The sequence below is a fragment of the Larimichthys crocea genome, chromosome VIII (genome assembly GCF_000972845.2).
Source record: "Larimichthys crocea isolate SSNF chromosome VIII, L_crocea_2.0, whole genome shotgun sequence".
NCBI lineage: Eukaryota > Metazoa > Chordata > Actinopteri > Sciaenidae > Larimichthys > Larimichthys crocea.
Genome location: NC_040018.1, coordinates 31,197,388 through 31,214,629, shown reverse-complemented (window position 1 = coordinate 31,214,629; position 17,242 = coordinate 31,197,388). Strand labels below are relative to the sequence as shown.

Below are 17,242 nucleotides of genomic sequence, written 5' to 3'. Positions count from 1 at the left end.
CTTCAGCATAAAAACAATAAAAATGAATATTTATTTAATTTAATGTGAATATGAAATGTCACGTGTTATAATAAAAAAAATAAAGAACACAGACAACAACAGAATCACGAGAGGCGAAAATTTATATATCAAATAACCACAGGGCAGATCTATAATCTATTATAACGAGATAATATATATATATATATATATATAGATATTATTATATATATATATATATCTATTATATATATATATATAGTTATATATATTATATATATATATTATATATATATTAATATATATTGGACTTTCAGTGTCCTTGTTGTCTTTCAGCACATCAGTACTGTCTTCACTGTGTGTTACACTTTGTCACATTTCCATGGTAGTAGTTGGTAGTTTTGTTTTCATTCTGTATTTCATACCCAGAATATCTTTATTTATGGCACCGACATCATCGCAGAAGGAGCTGAACATCTCCATTATTATATCATCATAACGTACAGGGACTGTCTGCTGGACGTCTGTAACGTTCACGTGTTGAACCAAACAAACAAAGAACTGCAGGAAGTTTGAACAATCATTTCCTGTCAATATTTTGAGTTCTGATATTTTTAGGAACTTTCTGTCTCAGTTATTTATTGTTTTTTTCACAATCAAACAAACTTTTAACTTTTCTACCAGGACGAGTGAAGCTCTGAATACAGCTCCTGTTCCAACTGCAGTTCCTCTAACGTCCACTTGAGGCTGGCTCCAGAAGTGAGCAGTCTCCCTAAGTCCCCATGTCCAAATGTCCAACTTCACAGCAGAAATAAACATGTTTACAGCCTGGTACAAAAAAACAGTTTTGGTCTCTGAGCTAATTTCCCCGTTCATGACAATGTACTGGGGTGAATTATATACAACTCACCTGTTCACATTATAATTAAGGCTTAAAGTTATGCAGGTTAGAGCGTGGACGCTTTGGAAATGTAGTCTTTGTTTTTAGTTCTTGACCTCGTGCTGGATCTTGGTGTGGTTGTGTGTGCAGAGGTCGCTCTGGTTCTGAAGGCCCCCTGAGATCATGTTGGGAGGGAAGGTCGCTCATTGTTGAACCCCGCTGCTGGACAGGAAACAGGGTCAGTTATGGCAGCGAGCTCCCGCCTCCAGCTCCGCGTTCTCCTCATTGTTCGCCTGCTCCACTGACTCCTCCTCCACCTTCGTACTCCTCTCTCACACTCGTGTCACTGGGATCTGTTGCTGGGTGGCATCGCACACACTGACACACAATGCTGCCTTGTTGTTGGATTTTTCTTTAAAGCGCAGAGTTCCTCTCAGGATGTGAGCGGGCCCGTCAATAAACACAACCTCAGTGACAGCTATTGCTATGTTTAACTTCAGCTTATCAATGGCCTCCAGACAGAACAACCAACTGTGTTAAATCATGTTGATGCTGCCAGCTGTAGCTGCTGTTAGCTCAGTTTGTTAGCTGCTGTAGCTCAGTTTGTTAGCTGCTGTTAGCTCAGTTGTTAGTGTTTGTAGTGCTGTTAGCTCAGTTTGTTAGCTCAGTTTGTTAGCGCTTGGTTAGCTCCGTTTGTTAGCTGCTGTTAGCTCAGTTTGTTAACTGCTGTTAGCTCAGTTTGTTAGCTTTGTAGCTGCTGTTAGCTCAGTCTGTTAGCTGCTGTTAGCTCAGTTTGTTAGCTGCTGTTAGCTCAGTTTGTTAGCTGATGTTAGCTCGTTTGTTTAGCTGTTGTAGCTGCTGTTAGCTCAGTTGTTAGCTCAGTTTGTTAGCTGCTGTTAGCTCAGTTTGTTAGCTGCTGTTAGCTCAGTTTGTAACTGCTGTTAGCTCAGTTTGTTAGCTGCTGTTAGCTCATTTGTTAGCTGTTGTAGCTGCTGTTAGCTCAGTTTGTTAGCTGCTGGTTTAGCTCAGTTGTTAGCTCAGTTTGTTAGGCTGCTGTTTAGCTCAGTTTGTTAGCTGCTGTTAGCCTCAGTTTGTTAACTGCTGTTAGCTCAGTTTGTTAGCTGCTGTAGTGCTGTTAGCTCAGTTTGTTAGCTGCTGTTAGCTCTAGTTTGTAATGCCTGTTAGCTCGCTTGTTTAAGCTGCTGTTAGCTCAGTTTGTTAGCTCAGTTTGTTAGCTGCTGTTCGCTCAGTTTGTTAACTGCTGTTAACTTGCTGTTAGCTCAGTTTGTTACGTGCTGTAGCTGCTGTTAGCTCAGTTTGTTAGCTGCTGTTAGCTTTCTTATATTGTTTTGATGATTTGTAAAGTGTCTTTGAGTACCTTGAAAAGCGCTTTTAAATAAAAATATTATTATTATTATTATTATATTCCGTCATAAACTCATCTGTCCAAAGCAGAGGAGTTTTGTCCCTGTGGACATTAGTCTCCCCATTAACACCTCATGAGGACTTTGGATGGAGTACAGCACAACAGGCAGAGCATCAGGCCATGTCAGACCTTTTGTTAGTACTGTACTGTTTCGGTCAACCGTTCATTCTTTTAACTTGACCAGAACTTTGTGGGTGATACGGAACATGCAACTTTTTATACAAAAACGACGTTTTGTCACGATCTGTATTCTGTGGCACCCCAAACCTGCAGACACTTAAGAACTGTGCTAGTGTCAAGAATCAATCAGTTATGACTAACAAATATTAATTGCCTTAACAATTTTTCATATGTACAGTCTGCAAACGTCATACAACTATCTACAAAAGTTCGTGAAACTAATGTAATGTGCAAACCATATACACTAAAAAAATAATAATATTGGACTTTCAGTGTCCTCGTTGTCTTTCAGTCACATCACTGTCTTCACTGTGTGTTACACTTTGTCACATTTCCATGGTAGTAGTTGGTAGTTTTGTTTTCATTCTGTATTTCATACCCAGAAATATCTTTATTTATGGCACCGACATCATCGCAGAAGGAGCTGAACATCTCCACTTACTATATCATCATAACGTACAGACTGTCTGCTGGACGTCTGTCACGTTCACGTGTTGAACCCAAACAAACAAAGAACTGCAGGAAGTTTGAACAGATCATTTCCTGTCAATATTTTGAGTTCTTCTGATATTTTTAGGAACTTTCTGTCTCAGTTATTTATTGATTTATTTCAACAATCAAACAAACTTTTTAACTTTTCTACCAGGACGAGTGAAGCTCTGAATACAGCTCCTGTTCCAAACTGCAGTTCCTCTAACGTCCACCTGAGGCTGGCTCCAGAAGTGAGTCAGTCTCCATAAGTCCCCATGTCCAAATGTCCAACTTCACAGCAGAAATAAACATGTTTACAGCCTGGTACAAAAAACAGTTTTGGTCTCTGTAGCTAATTTCCCCGTTCATGACAACTGTACTGAGGGTGAATTTATATACAACTCACCTGTTCACATTATATTAAGGCTTAAAGTTATGCAGGGTTAAGAGCGTGGCTGCTTTGGAAATGTAGTCTTTGTTTGTAGTTCTTGACCTCGTGCTGGATCTTGGTGTTGTTGTGTGTGCAGAGGTCGCTCTGGTCCTGAAGGCCCCCTGAGATCATGTTGGGAGGGAAGGTCGCTCATTGTGTGAACCCCGCTGCTAGGACAGGAAACAGGGTCAGTTATGGCAGCGAGCTCCCGCCTCCAGCTCCGCGTTCTCATCATTGTTCGCCTGCTCCACCTGACTCCTCCTCCACCTTCAGGTAACTCCTCTCTCACACTCGTGTCACTGGGATCTGTTGGTGGGTGGCATCGCACACACTGACACACACTGACACACAATGCTGCATTGTTGTTGGATATTTTCTTTAAAGCGCAGAGTTCCTCTCAGGATGTGAGCGGGCACGTCAATAAACAAACCCTCAGTGACAGCTATTGACTATGTTTAACTTCAGCTTATCAATGGCCTCCAGACAGAACGAACCAACTGTGTTAAATCATGTTGATGCTGCCAGCTGTAGCTGCTGTAAGCTCAGTTTGTTAGCTGCTGTTAGCTCAGTTTGTTAACTGCCGTTAGCTCAGTTTGGTAGCTGCTGTTAGCTCAGTTTGTTAACTGCCGTTAGCTCAGTTTGTTAGCTGCTGTTAGCTCAGTTTGTTAGCTCAGTTTGTTAGCTGCTGTTAGCTCAGTTTGTTAACTGCTGTTAACTGCTCTTAGCTCAGTTTGTTAGGTGCTGTAGCTGCTGTTAGCTCAGTTTGTTAGCTGCTGTTAGCTCAGTTTGTTAGCTGATATTAGCTCAGTTTGTTAACTGCTGTTAACTGCTGTTAGCTCAGTTTGTTAGCTGCTGTAGCTGCTGTTAGCTCAGTTTGTTAACTGCTGTTAGCTCAGTTTGTTAGCTGATATTAGCTCAGTTTGTTAGCTGCTGTTAGCTCAGTTTGTTAGCTGCTGTTAGCTCAGTTTGTTAGCTCAGTTTGTTAGCTGCTGTTAGCTCAGTTTGTTAACTGCTGTTAGCTCAGTTTGTTAGCTGTTGTAGCTGCTGTTAGCTCAGTTTGTTAGCTGCTGTTAGCACAGTTTGTTAGCTGATGTTAGCTGAGTTTGTTAGCTGCTGTTAGCTGCTGTTAGCTGTTGTTAGCTGCTGTTAGCCCAGTTTGTTAGCACAGTTTGTTAGCTGATGTTAGCTGTTGTTAGCTGCTGTTAGCTGCTGTTAGCTGTTGTTAGCTGCTGTTAGCCCAGTTTGTTAGCACAGTATGTTAGCTGTTGTTAGCTGCTGTTAGCGCAGTTTGTTAGCTGTTGTTAGCTCCTGTTAGCTCAGTTTGTTAGCTGCTGTTAGCTCAGTTTGTTAGCTGCGGTTAGCTCAGTTTGTTAGCTGCTGTTAGCTCAGTTTGTTAGCCGGACTGTGAGCTCAGAGCACCGGGGGAGTGTTAGTGTTTGTACCACAGGAGTTTTGGACCTCGGGAAGAAGAAGAAGAAGAAGAAGAAGAAGAACAAGAAGAAGAAGAAGAAGAAGAAGAAGAGGAGGTTTACATGAATGCAGATGAGGAGCGGAGCCAGTGTTGTGCCAGAACAGGAGCTGAACAATACATAAGTTAGTATTATGGCTGACTTTAGCTGGCAAACTCAATAAAAGGCTGAAAGTCAGACGCCGAGCTGGGCTGACTGCTGCTGGTGACCTGGTTGGTGATTGGCTGTTGGCAGAGCTGGAGGTCAAACAATGACTCCAGCTGGAAACAGGCTAACGCAGGAAGGCTCATGACATGTGCTGCGCGTTGATTCCTCGGCCGCTGTCGAACACGCCGCCTCACAGGAGGAAGTGCATATTGTTGTGAGTGAGACCGTTTCTCTTTCCCCTGGTAGAGGGACAATGGAGGAGGAGGTGGAGGAGGTGGAGGAGGGAAACAGTTTTATGAATTCTGCGAAAATGACGAAGAAGAAAAAGAAAATACTCAAAGGATTACTGTTCATCCTCAAGTACTTAAGTACAGCTCTGAGTACTTTAAACTTCATTACTTTTATATTAAAAAAACATCATTAGTTCATAAAATACAAGTTATTAATACAGATTAAACCACAGACGTATGTGTGTCACATCAACCTCTGTGTCTGTGAAGTGAGACACAAACTGCAGTTCCTCTAACGTCCACCTGAGGCTGGGTCCAGAAGTGAGTCAGTCTCCATAAGTCCCCATGTCCAAATGTCCAACTTCACAGCAGAAATAAACATGTTTACAGCCTGGTACAAAAAACAGTTTTGGTCTCTGTAGCTAATTTCCCCGTTCATGACAACTGTACTGAGGGTGAATTTATATACAACTCACCTGTTCACATTATATTAAGGCTTAAAGTTATGCAGGGTTAAGAGCGGGGACGCTTTGATTGACAGGTGGGTGTGGTTACAGGTGGCATGTTTTTATTCACGTGTGTTGCAATTTTTAACTGAATTTTAAGTAATTTGGGGAGAAAAAGTGCGAATGAACGTTTGTTTCCATCAGCTGAATCTGAACGTTCAGAGTTTGTTTACAAGACAAACAGGAAACAGGAAGTTAATCAGATGTGTTCATCAGCGATACTTCAAAATACGCTGACGGAAACGTGGCCGGCCTTTACCGTCTTCCTCTGCACTTGTTTTACATCTGAACCATGCAGCACATTTAAATACAACAGGACAGTGCCCGACGTGCTGCACAACACCAGAACAGAATCAAATACCTCAGGAGACTGACGTTTCTGTAAAAACAAAAAAAGACAAAAAAAGGTAGAGTGGAGCTCGGTCTAAAATCTCAGCCTGTCTCCAGACAAGTATTTAAAATAGTTAAAGTTCAATAAAACCAAAGATCTCTTTGAAGAGCCTGGAAGGAAAAACATCTGAGCTGCAGTTTGTGGGTTTTAGTTTAGCAACAAGAAAGAGAGACGGGCTCGAGCTGATCCAGGACAAACGGCAGGCAGCACGAGCTGACTGGGTCATCATTATATGGTGACACGCTCTTATTTTGAAAGAAATTCAGAAAAGTGTCACACATACATCACTGATCATCTCACGACCCCTCACATTGATCTGGTGGCCCTTTAGAGGGGCCCGACCCCTCAGGTTGGGACTCACAGGACTGAATGTAAAGTATTTGAAAGCAGCTCCACCTGCAGCAGCTCCACCTGTAACCTGCTGGTGCTGATGAATCTAATAGTGTCACACAGAGTCGGAGACATTTCACTGCATGACTCTGACGGACACGTGAGGCCTCGCGTGGTGCCGGTTGTTGTTATCTCTCTGATTGTCTCCACGGAGACAGGAAATGGTGCTGTTGCACACAGGAAATGAGCCGATGGCACAGATAAGGCGGGAAAACAGCTCCAGAAATCAAAACAAATCGACGGAGACAAAATCTGTTTTGTTTCAAATTCTCGACTTGAACAGTCGTCTGTGGACCGGGACACAGCTGCAGAACTTTACTCAGACCGGGTCAGATTGTAGACACAATGTACCCATAAAATGTCATCCGGTTTCACCAGCTGGTGACGTAGTGTCAACACACTAATAATGAAAGTAATCAGATTACAGTCACAGGATGACACCGAGTGTGTCACGTCCGGCGTTTGTCCAAACAGGTGGAATTAGTCATCAGAGGAAGAGAAGAGTGGTCATTGAAGGCAACACGAGCATTTCAGGGCAGGTCGGGAACTTTCTGCTGTCGAGAGTTCGTCCAGTGAGTCAGTGATCTCAGTCAGTGCAGCTCCATGAGCAGACCCAGGTTCAGTTCTGACCCGCTTTCTGAGCCCTGTGCGTCTCTCATCACCGTCCTGACGTGGCAGCATGTGTAGGACGTCCACGTCTCCGAGAGTCACGAAAACAAACAGAGGACAATGGAGCCAACCAACATGGCCACCAACGTCTGTGCAGAGTGCATCCTGTCTGCGAGAAAAACAGACTGCACTCAAACACAGACTGTCTAAGACTGGACGTAGTCTCTGAGACTGTCTAAAACTGGACGTAGTCTCTGAGACTGTCTAAGACCTGGACGTAGTCTCAGAGACTGTCTAAAACTGGACGTAGTCTCTGAGACTGTCTAAAACTGGACGTAGTCTCAGAGACTGTCTAAAACCTGGACGTAGTCTCCGTGACGTCCCCGCAGACTGTCTAAAACCTGGACGTAGTCTCTGAGACGTCCCTGCAGACTGTCTAAAACTGAATGTAGTCTCTGAGACTGTCTAAAACTGGACGTACTCTCTGAGACTGTCTAAAACTGGACGTAGTCTCTGAGACTGTCTAAGACCTGGACGTAGTCTCTGAGACTGTCTAAAACTGGACGTAGTCTCTGAGACTTTATAAAACCTGGACGTCGTCTCCGTGACGTCCCCGCAGACTGTCTAAAACTGGACGTAGTCTCTGAGACTGTCTAAGAACTGGACGTAGTCTCTGAGACTGTCTAAGACCTGGACATAGTCTCCGTGACGTCCCCGCAGACTGTCTAAAACCTGGACGTAGTCTCTGAGACTGTCTAAAACCTGGACGTAGTCTCCGTGACGTCCCCGCAGCAGACTGTCTGAAACCTGGACGTAGTCTCCGTGACGTCCCCGCAGACTGTCCAAAACCTGGACGTAGTCTCCGTGATGTCCCCGCAGACTGTCTAAAACTGGACGTAGTCTTCGTGACGTCCCCCGTCATGAACAGGGAAATTAGCTACAGAGACCAAAACTGTTTTTTGTACCAGGCTGTAAACATGTTTATTTCTGCTGTGAAGTTGGACATTTGGACATGGGGACTTATGGTGTCTCCTGGACTCCGTAACATTGTGTTCAGTTTCAAATTGTTTATTCGGAGCCAGAAAGAGTTTTTCATGTTTACAGCGGAGCCGTGATGCATGTCGGACCACACCTCCTCTAATGACTCAGTCTTCCAGCTTTAGTCAGGAGGGTTTGCCCGCTGGCTGACTCAGTCGGATGCCACAGCAGATAAACACCATCAGGGTGGAGCAAGATAAAGTCTTCAATACTCACAAACTCGAAATATTTGGTGGAGCTTTAATTGCATTAAAATAATGTGTGTGTGTGTGTGTGTGTGTGTGTGTGTGTGTGTGTGCAGGTGGTGTTGATGGACGTCAACATGCTGACAAACAACATTTCTACAGAATAAGACAATCAGTCAGGTCTCCATGTGGGAAGCTCATTATTAGCACACACACACACACACACACACACACACACACACACACACTCTCTCTATAGTCATGATATCACGTAGCAGGTGAGTGGGTCATGAAAACAGTCAGGACTGAAGTCGCTGCCAGCACAATGAATATGTGTGTGTGTGTGTGTGTGTGTGTGTGTGTGTGTGTGTGGACGTCCAGATGCTTCCTCTTCTTCTTCTCACTGTGGCAGAGTGTTTACATGAACCGTCACTGCTGAGACGCTGACACAGAAACATTTAGACCGAGCTAAAGACGCTAAAGATGAAACTTTTCTCTGATAAACTGACTGCTGCCAACTGTAGCTGCTGTTAGCTCATGTTAGCTCAGCCTGTTAGCTGCTGTTAGCGCATGTTAGCTGCTGTTAGCTCATGTTAGCTCAGTTTGTTAGCTGCTGTTAGCTCATGTTAGCGCAGTCTGTTAGCTGCTGTTAGCTCATGTTAGCTCAGTTTGTTAGCTCATGTTAGCTCATGTTAGCTCAATGTTTAGCTAAATTTAGCTTCAGCCCTGTTTAGCGGCCTGTACCACATGTGTAGCTCAGTTTGTTAACTGCTGTTAGCTCATGTTAGCACTCAGTCTGTTAGCCTATGTTAAGAGTTAGACCTCGGTTGTTTAGCTGCTGTTAGCTCATGTACCTCATCCTTGTTAGCTGTGTTAGCCTCATGTTAGCTCAGTTTGTAGCTCTGTTAGCTTCTATGTTGCTCAGTCTGTTTAGCGGCTGTTAAGCTCATCTGTTTAGCGCTGTAGCTCAAAGTCATTTGTTAACTGCTGTTGCTCATGGTTAGCTCAGTTGTTAACTGCTGTTAAGCTTCATGTTTAACGCTCCAGTGTAGCCTGTAGCTCATGGTTAGCTCAGTTTCTAGACTGCGTTAGTATGTTAGCTAGTTGTTAGTTCAACTGTGTAGCTCATTTGTTACGTGTAGCTCATGGTGCCGTTTTAGGCTGCTGTTAGCTCATGTAGCGCAGTTTGTTAACTGCTATGTTAGCTCATGTTAGCTTCAGTTAGTTAGATGCTGCCTGCTTAGCTCAGGTTAGCCTGTTTCCTGCTTAGCTCATGTAGCTCAGTTTCTGTTAACCTGCTGTAGCTCATGTGAGCTCAGTTTGTTTAACTTGTTAGCTATGTTAGCTCAGTTGTTACGCTGATTCTATGTATAGCTCATCGTGTCAGAGGCCTGTAGCCAGTCTGTTAAGGCTCAGTTTGTTAAACTCAGTCGTTTAGCGCATGTTAGCTCAGTCTGTTAGCTGCTGTAGCTCAGGTTAGCTCAGTTTGTTAACTGTGTTACTTGTAGCTCATGTTAGCTGTTTCAGTTCTGTTAGCTAGTCTGTAGCTGCTGTAGCTATGTTAGCTCAGTTTGTTACGCTGTTAGCTCAGTTGCTAGAGCTGCTGTTAGCTCTTACGCTCGTTTGGGTAGCTCCGGGTCTGGGCTCAGAGCGTGTGCTTGTTGTACCGCAGAGGAGAAGAGTTCACAGGGCCGTGGAGGAGGAGGCTGTGTCGTGCAGAACCGGAGCTGGTCAGCCAAAGTAACCAGGCTCAGCGGACATAATGGGCAGAGTGAAGAGGACGCTGACGGAGGAAGCTAAGTAGAAGAAAAGGCGGACAAGAGTAAATCTGACTGACTTTAGTCACGGCTGGTGACTATCTAGTGTGTCTTGCAGAACCGGAGCTGGGCTCACACAGGCTTCTGTGTGTGTGTGTGTGTGTGTGTGTGTGTGTGTGTGTGGGTGTGTGTGTTACAGCGTGTGTGGCTGACGTTTTGTGCTGAATGCAGCAGCGTTAGGATGTCCTGTCTCTGATCACTTCCCTTCCACTCCATTGTTCTCTGTGCCGCCGGGAGCACTGTCAGCCCCTCCTCCTCCACCTCCTCCTCCTCCTCCTCCTCCTCCTCCTCCTCACTGACATGTCACCTGCAGCGCGAGGCCTTGGCATTCTGTCGTGTTGTGCGTCTGTCCGGTACCGATATTTGGCACGTGGGCCGGCAGTTTGGGTCAGGGATGCTTTTAATGTGTGTGACCTCTGTGATGTGCATTGTCCTCAGCGGATAGACCATAACAACTGGAACCGGTGACGGGCTCGGGTCCAAGCCTGCAGGCGTGCACGAGGCGTGCACGAGGATGTGGCTCTGGAGCAACAGGAAGTGCCCACATCCTCTGGACCTCTGCGGGTCTCTGCTGAGCGCACGTGAGTCCTTTAGTCCTTTAGCACCGGATCAATCATCCTGATCAGCGGCTGCGCGCACATCTGGACAGCTCTAGTGCGCACACGTGAACGCGCAAAGAGATGCTGCTGCAGCTGGAGACCTCCCTCCCCCCCCCCTCCCTCCTCCCTCCTCTCCTTCACTCTCTGATTGGCTGAGACACTGACGCCTTCGCGTCTTTGATTGGCTCAAAGTTTCTTGGGTTTTGTTTTGACGCAGCGTGGCTCCATAAAGCGGAGGACGCGCGCCGAGCTCCATCACACTCCACCCTGTCTCCATCCTCAGCTCCCGGACTGTCCCCCGCAGCTCACCCCGCAGCTCACCCCGCACCATGCTCTCTGCGTGTCTGGAGTTCCTGGGCTTGGCGCTGTGCGTCACGGGCTCGCTCCTGGTGATGGTCGCCTGCGGGCTGCCCATGTGGAAGGTGACCGCCTTCATCGACGCCAACATCGTGGTGGCTCAGACCGTGTGGGACGGGCTGTGGATGACCTGCGTGGTGCAGAGCACCGGCCACATGCAGTGCAAGCTCCACGACTCGGTTCTGGCGCTGACCCAGGACCTGCAGACCGCGCGCGCCCTCACCATCATCTCCGCCGTGCTCGGCGTCGTGGCGCTCACGGTGACGGTCGCCGGCGCGCAGTGGACCAACTGCCTGAAGGACGAGACGGTGAAGGCGAGGGTGGTGAACGCCGGAGGGGTGATCTACATCATCAGCGGGCTCTTCGTGCTGGTTCCGCTCTGCTGGTTGGCCAACAACATCATCGTGGACTTCCACAACCCGCAGGTGGCTCCGAGCAACAAGCGGGAGATCGGAGCGGCCATCTACATCGGCTGGGCCGCCGCGGCGCTGCTGCTGCTGGGGGGAACCCTGCTGTGCTGCTCCTTCACCCAGGGGGTCAGAGGAGGATACCCCATCAAGTACGCCCCCACCAAGACCATCACAGCCAGCGGGGACTTTGACAAGAAGCACTACGTGTAGACTGCTCCACAAATATGAACTTTATGAAATCTGAACATTTCAGTGCGGCTGTCTGTCTGTGCTGAAGCTTCATTGTAAATAGAGTTTTTGTCCTGATCTGGAAACATGTACAGTGTTTGTGTTTTTATTCTTTGTTCACTTTTCTAATAAAGACAAAAAGAATTCACATTGTTTGTTTGTTTGTGTCCTTCAGATTCATAAACACACACTTAACGAGGTCAAAGGTCAGCAGTGTGTGTGTGTGTGTGTGTGTGTGTGAACCGGAGGAAACAAAGAGCCAGAGAGTGACGTCAGAATAATCAGGAGCTGCTTTTTAAACAATGCACCGCCACCTCCATCATCATCATCATCATCATCATCATCATCATCATCATTGTCGTCGTGAACACACTCAGGAAGCTCGGCCTCGCCAGGCGCTCACATTATGAGGTTAAAGTGTCCGAGTGTAATCCAGCTCGGTGGACCTTTAATGACGCCCAGCTGTCAATCAAAGCGTCCACGCTCTTAATCCTGCATAACTTTAAGCCTTAATATAACGTGAACAGGTGAGTTGTATATAAATTCACCCTCAGTACAGTTGTCATGAACGGGGAAATTAGCTACAGAGACCAAAACTGTTTTTTGTACCAGGCTGTAAACATGTTTATTTCTGCTGTGAAGTTGGACATTTGGACATGGGGACTTATGGAGACTGACTCACTTCTGGAGCCAGCCTCAGGTGGACGTTAGAGGAACTGCAGTTTGGAACAGGAGCTGTATTCAGAGCTTCACTCGTCCTGGTAGAAAAGTTAAAAAGTTTGTTTGATTGTTGAAATAAATCAATAAATAACTGAGACAGAAAGTTCCTAAAAATATCAGAAGAACTCAAAATATTGACAGGAAATGATCTGTTCAAACTTCCTGCAGTTCTTTGTTTGTTTGGGTTCAACACGTGAACGTTACAGACGTCCAGCAGACAGTCTGTACGTTATGATGATATAATGAGTGGAGATGTTCAGCTCCTTCTGCGATGATGTCGGTGCCATAAATAAAGATATTTTTGGGTATGAAATACAGAATGAAAACAAAACTACCAACTACTACCATGGAAATGTGACAAAGTGTAACACACAGTGAAGACAGTGATGTGACTGAAAGACAACGAGGACACTGAAAGTCCAATATTATTATTTTTTTAGTGTATATGGTTTGCACATTACATTAGTTTCACGAACTTTTGTAGATAGTTGTATGACGTTTGCAGACTGTACATATGAAAAATTGTTAAGGCAATTAATATTTGTTAGTCATAACTGATTGATTCTTGACACTAGCACAGTTCTTAAGTGTCTGCAGGTTTGGGGTGCCACAGAATACAGATCGTGACAAAACGTAGTTTTTGTATAAAAAGTTGCATGTTCCGTATCACCCACAAAGTTCTGGTCAAGTTAAAAGAAAGAACGGTTGACCGAAACAGTACAGTACTAACAAAAGGTCTGACATGGCCTGATGCTCTGCCTGTTGTGCTGTACTCCAGCCAAAGTCCTCATGAGGTGTTAATGGGGAGACTAATGTCCACAGGGACAAAACTCCTCTGCTTTGGACAGATGAGTTTATGACAGAATATAATAATAATAATAATAATATTTTTATTTAAAAGCGCTTTTCAAGGTACTCAAAGACACTTTACAAATCATCAAAACAATATAAGATAGTGCACTAAAAACACATTAGGCATTAAACATTAAAAGCAATTTTAAAAAGTTTGTAAATATGTAAAAAGATTAACTGATGTTTTGAATTTTATCATTACAGGTGTCTGAACGGCTCACGAAACCATCTCATCCTTTTAATGAAGGAACTTTTGAATTAATCAAACATCTAAAAAATGTTTTTGTCTCCCAGGTGTCTGTGTCTGATCAAACTGCCTATACATGTATTTAGTTTTTTTAAACATGTTTGAAATTCATTTTTCTTTATGGAAGAAAAAAAAAAACATTTAACTGAGTTTATTTAGATTTTATTTGTTTTAATTTTCATCATCACAATAAGTTACATTAACATATGTACATGTCATCGAGGCACAGGACAGACGCTGCACTTTCATTATTCAAGTATAAAATGTTCAAACTTTAAATCAGTGTGCGTTCACAAAAATCAAACTGACAGCAGAATCATGAAGGCACGCCGGCGCCCTCTGCTGGCTCCACCTCACAGGAGGCTGATCTTTAAAGGGCCAGTGCACCACAAAGGAAGCCATGCAGTGAGGTACGAGCGGCTGACCTCGTTTTTAACGGTTCGTCTCACTGAAACTCTGACAAACATTCTCAGGCTGCAGTCACGAGCAGTTGGCTCAAACAGGATGCAGCTTAAGTGCCCTGACTTCCTCCCTGAGCTGCTGCTGGTCGATCTGATCGCGTCGATAACAAAGCGCTCGGCGTCTCCGCGGGGAGCTCTGTGCACGCTGACAGCGACCTCGCGTGATGTCACTCGAGTCAGCTCAAGCTTGAAAATAAACACACCCGACCGTTTAATCTGTAGTTCAGAGATCTCGGACGGCAGCAGAGTTGTCGGACGTCGGTATCTTAAAACATCTAAACTATCTAAGGAAGACGCGTCCTCGGTGAACTGACCCTTTAATCTAAACTCACTCATATCCTCAAAGTTTCAGCAGCTCTTCGTGTTGTAGATTCGTCCCTTTGAGACGCGACACCGCGGAGGTAACGTCCACGTAAAGGCTGATGTAAACGCTCGCGTTGAAGGTCGTACTGGGCTGAGGTGATCTGGCGTCCCCGGCGCTGCGTCTATGACTGGTACTCCTTCAGTAATTGGCCGGCTATCACCAGCCTCTGGATCTCACTGGTGCCCTCGTAGATCTCCGTGATGCGGGCGTCGCGGTAGTGTCTCTCGGCGGGCATGTCGGACACGTAACCCATCCCGCCCAGAACCTGGATCGCCTGATTTGAAGCACAAACAAAGAGAGTGAACGAGCTGAGGTCGAGTCGAGACTTTCTTCTGCGTCTTCCTGTTGGTTTCTCACCTGATGGGAGCAGAACGTGGCGGCTTCAGACGCTGCCAGTTTGGCCATCGCCGCCTCCTGCAGGTAAACACAGGTGAGTTATCGAGTGTTTAAAAAAGAAAAGAAGTCATGAACTGGTCGGCGACAGCGTACCTTAGTGAACGGTTTCTTTGAGTCTCGGAGCAGAGCAGATTTCCAGGTGAGCAGGCGAGCGCTCTCGACGGCCACAGCCATGTCGGCCAGCTTGAACTAAACAAGGTGAAAAATACTCGATTACTCTTCATGAAGCAAAAAGATTACTCGAAGAGTTTCACAACCAAAAGACACAGCTACGAGACACACGACACGCTGAAGTTTAGAGCTGTATCAGACGTCTCGTTAACGCCACGTCACCTGTACGTCTCGTCACGTCACCTGTATGTCTCGCTGAAGTCACGTCACCTGTACGTCTCGTTAACGTCACCTGTGCGTCTCGCTAACGTCACGTCACCTGTACGTCTCGTTAACGTCACCTGTACGTCTCGTTAACTTCACATACGTCACCTGTATGTCTCGTTAACGTCACGTCACCTGTACGTCTCGTTAACCTGACGTCACCTGTACGTCTCGTTAACCTCACGTCACCTGTACGTCTCGTTAACCTCACGTCACCTGTATGGCCTGCAGCTTGCCGATGGGGGCTCCGAAGGCGGTGCGTTTGTGGGCGTAGTCTGCGGCACAGTCCAGAGCAGCCTGAGCGATACCAAGAGCCTGAGAGGCGATGCCGATCCGGCCGCTGTCCAGAGTTTGCTGCATGACGGAGACAAACAGGAAGTTTTACAGACAGGTGAGACGAGTATGTTGACAAATGTAACAGATATTCAGGAAACTGAACGCAGGACGAAAGTTCTCTGAAACAGGTCGAACTAGTTCTTCAGCTCTTATTTTGAAATCTAAGATGTGTCACGACGAATGATGTGCTTTACCATGGCGATCTTGAACCCGGCACCCCGAGGGCCCAGCATGTTGCTCAGAGGAACCCGGCAGTCCTCCAGGATGATGTTGGCGGTGGATGAGGCTCTGATGCCCAACTTGTCCTCCTTCTTCCCCAGAGAAAGCCCCGGGTGAGGCATGGGGATCAGGAAGGCGCTGATACCCTGCAGACGAAAAGCAGGAGATGAAAGTCACAGAGGTCGACTCTGAGCTGAACACAGAACCAGCAAAATGTGCCGAGTCATGCCTTGTGTTTGAGTTTCTTATCCGTGGTGGCGAACACGACGGTGGCCGAGGCGTCCCAGCTGTTGGTGATCCACGCTTTGGTTCCATTCAGCACCCACTCGTCCCCGTCCTGACGCGCCGTGGTGGAGGCGGCGCCGGCGTCACTGCCGTTACCTGGAGGATAAATTCAAGACGTCATCAGTACCAGAGACAGTCTGCGGGGACGTCACAGAGACTACGTCCAGGTTTAAGACAGTCTGCGAGGACGTCACAGAGACTACGTCCAGGTTTTAGACAGTCTGTGGGGACGTCTCAGAGACTACGTCCAGGTTTTAGACAGTCTGCGGGGACGTCTCAGAGACTACCTACCTGGCTCGCTGAGGGCGAAGCAGCCCACCTTCTCTCCGGTGGTGAACGGTGTGATCCACTGCTGCTTCTGCTCGTCGGTGCCGAACTTCAGGACGGGTCCGATGTAGAGAGACTTGAGAGAATCAGAGATCAGAGCAGACCAGTGAACACACCATCACATGAACATCACGTGTTTGATCTGCGCTGACAGACTCACGTTGTTCACAGAGACCACGACGCCGGTGCTCGCGCAGCCTCTGCTGATCTCCTCCATCGCCAGGCTGTACGCCAGGTAGTCCATCCCAGCTCCGCCCAGCTCCTCGGGGACCTCCATGGCCATCACACCCATCGCCCCCAACTCCTGAATCTGAGAGCGACCGGACAGAAGCAGAAACGTTATTCACCGATTACTGTACGAAACTTCAGAGCTTTATTTGGCCACTTGAGGCAGAAAAACGAGTTCATCGTGTTAATTAAAGTAAACAGCTCGTGCACAGTTCGTTAAAGACGACTCATCAGTCAGGACGGATAAACGACGAGCTGAGAGTCACTTTAAAAAGGTCCACTGTGTAGGTTTAATCCCGTCTAGAAGTGGACTTTGGTTCTGATCCCAACCTGCTCAACGATCATGGGTGCTTAAGGCTAAAGCTATGACCTATTAGAAGGGGGCTCGCTAAGATGGCAGCCTCCTGCCTTGAATAGGGGGGAATCTCCAGTCCATCGCCGGCTGTACGCCGGGTAGTCCATCCCAGCTCCGCCCAGCTCCTCGGGGACCTCCATGGGCCTAACAAACGTCGAAAAGGGAGGGGGGGGGGAAAAATGGGGGAAGGAAAAGAAGGGCAACAGGAAAAGTGGAACAGGGGGAGGGGGGGTGCAAAGGGACACCGGCAATCGCGGGCAAACCCGCCCCCAGCTCCTAGAATCTGAGATACGACCAGAACAGAAGCAGAAACAGTATTAATTGACAACAGCGGG

The 17,242-nt window shown here is 46.6% G+C and overlaps 2 protein-coding genes across 2 annotated transcripts in view; one reads left to right on the top strand and one right to left on the bottom strand.

The window, feature by feature from the left end:
- Window positions 1-3,463: 3,463 nt before the first annotated feature.
- On the top strand, window positions 3,464-11,890 carry cldn5b (claudin 5b). Its single transcript, XM_010753564.3, has 2 exons — window positions 3,464-3,639; window positions 10,587-11,890. The coding sequence occupies exon 2, from the start codon at window positions 11,077-11,079 to the stop codon at window positions 11,722-11,724; it is 648 nt and encodes a 215-aa protein (XP_010751866.1). The 5' UTR covers window positions 3,464-3,639; window positions 10,587-11,076; the 3' UTR covers window positions 11,725-11,890.
- Window positions 11,891-13,707: 1,817 nt separating this feature from the next.
- Window positions 13,708-17,242, bottom strand: part of acads (acyl-CoA dehydrogenase short chain) — a 4,755-nt gene continuing 1,220 nt past the window's right edge. Inside the window, exons 3-10 of the mRNA XM_027281559.1 lie at window positions 16,485-16,634; window positions 16,289-16,400; window positions 15,942-16,093; window positions 15,688-15,858; window positions 15,374-15,511; window positions 14,876-14,971; window positions 14,744-14,800; window positions 13,708-14,660 (exon numbers count right to left, since the gene is read on the bottom strand). Of these exons, the coding sequence (XP_027137360.1) occupies window positions 14,508-14,660; window positions 14,744-14,800; window positions 14,876-14,971; window positions 15,374-15,511; window positions 15,688-15,858; window positions 15,942-16,093; window positions 16,289-16,400; window positions 16,485-16,634 (1,029 nt within the window). The 3' untranslated portion in view covers window positions 13,708-14,507. The remainder of the gene's footprint in view (window positions 14,661-14,743; window positions 14,801-14,875; window positions 14,972-15,373; window positions 15,512-15,687; window positions 15,859-15,941; window positions 16,094-16,288; window positions 16,401-16,484; window positions 16,635-17,242) is intronic.

Coding starts and splice junctions, on each gene's coding strand:
- cldn5b (XM_010753564.3), top strand. CDS start 11,077: ATGCTCTCTGCGTGTCTGGAGTTCCTGGGCTTGGCGCTGTGCGTCACG.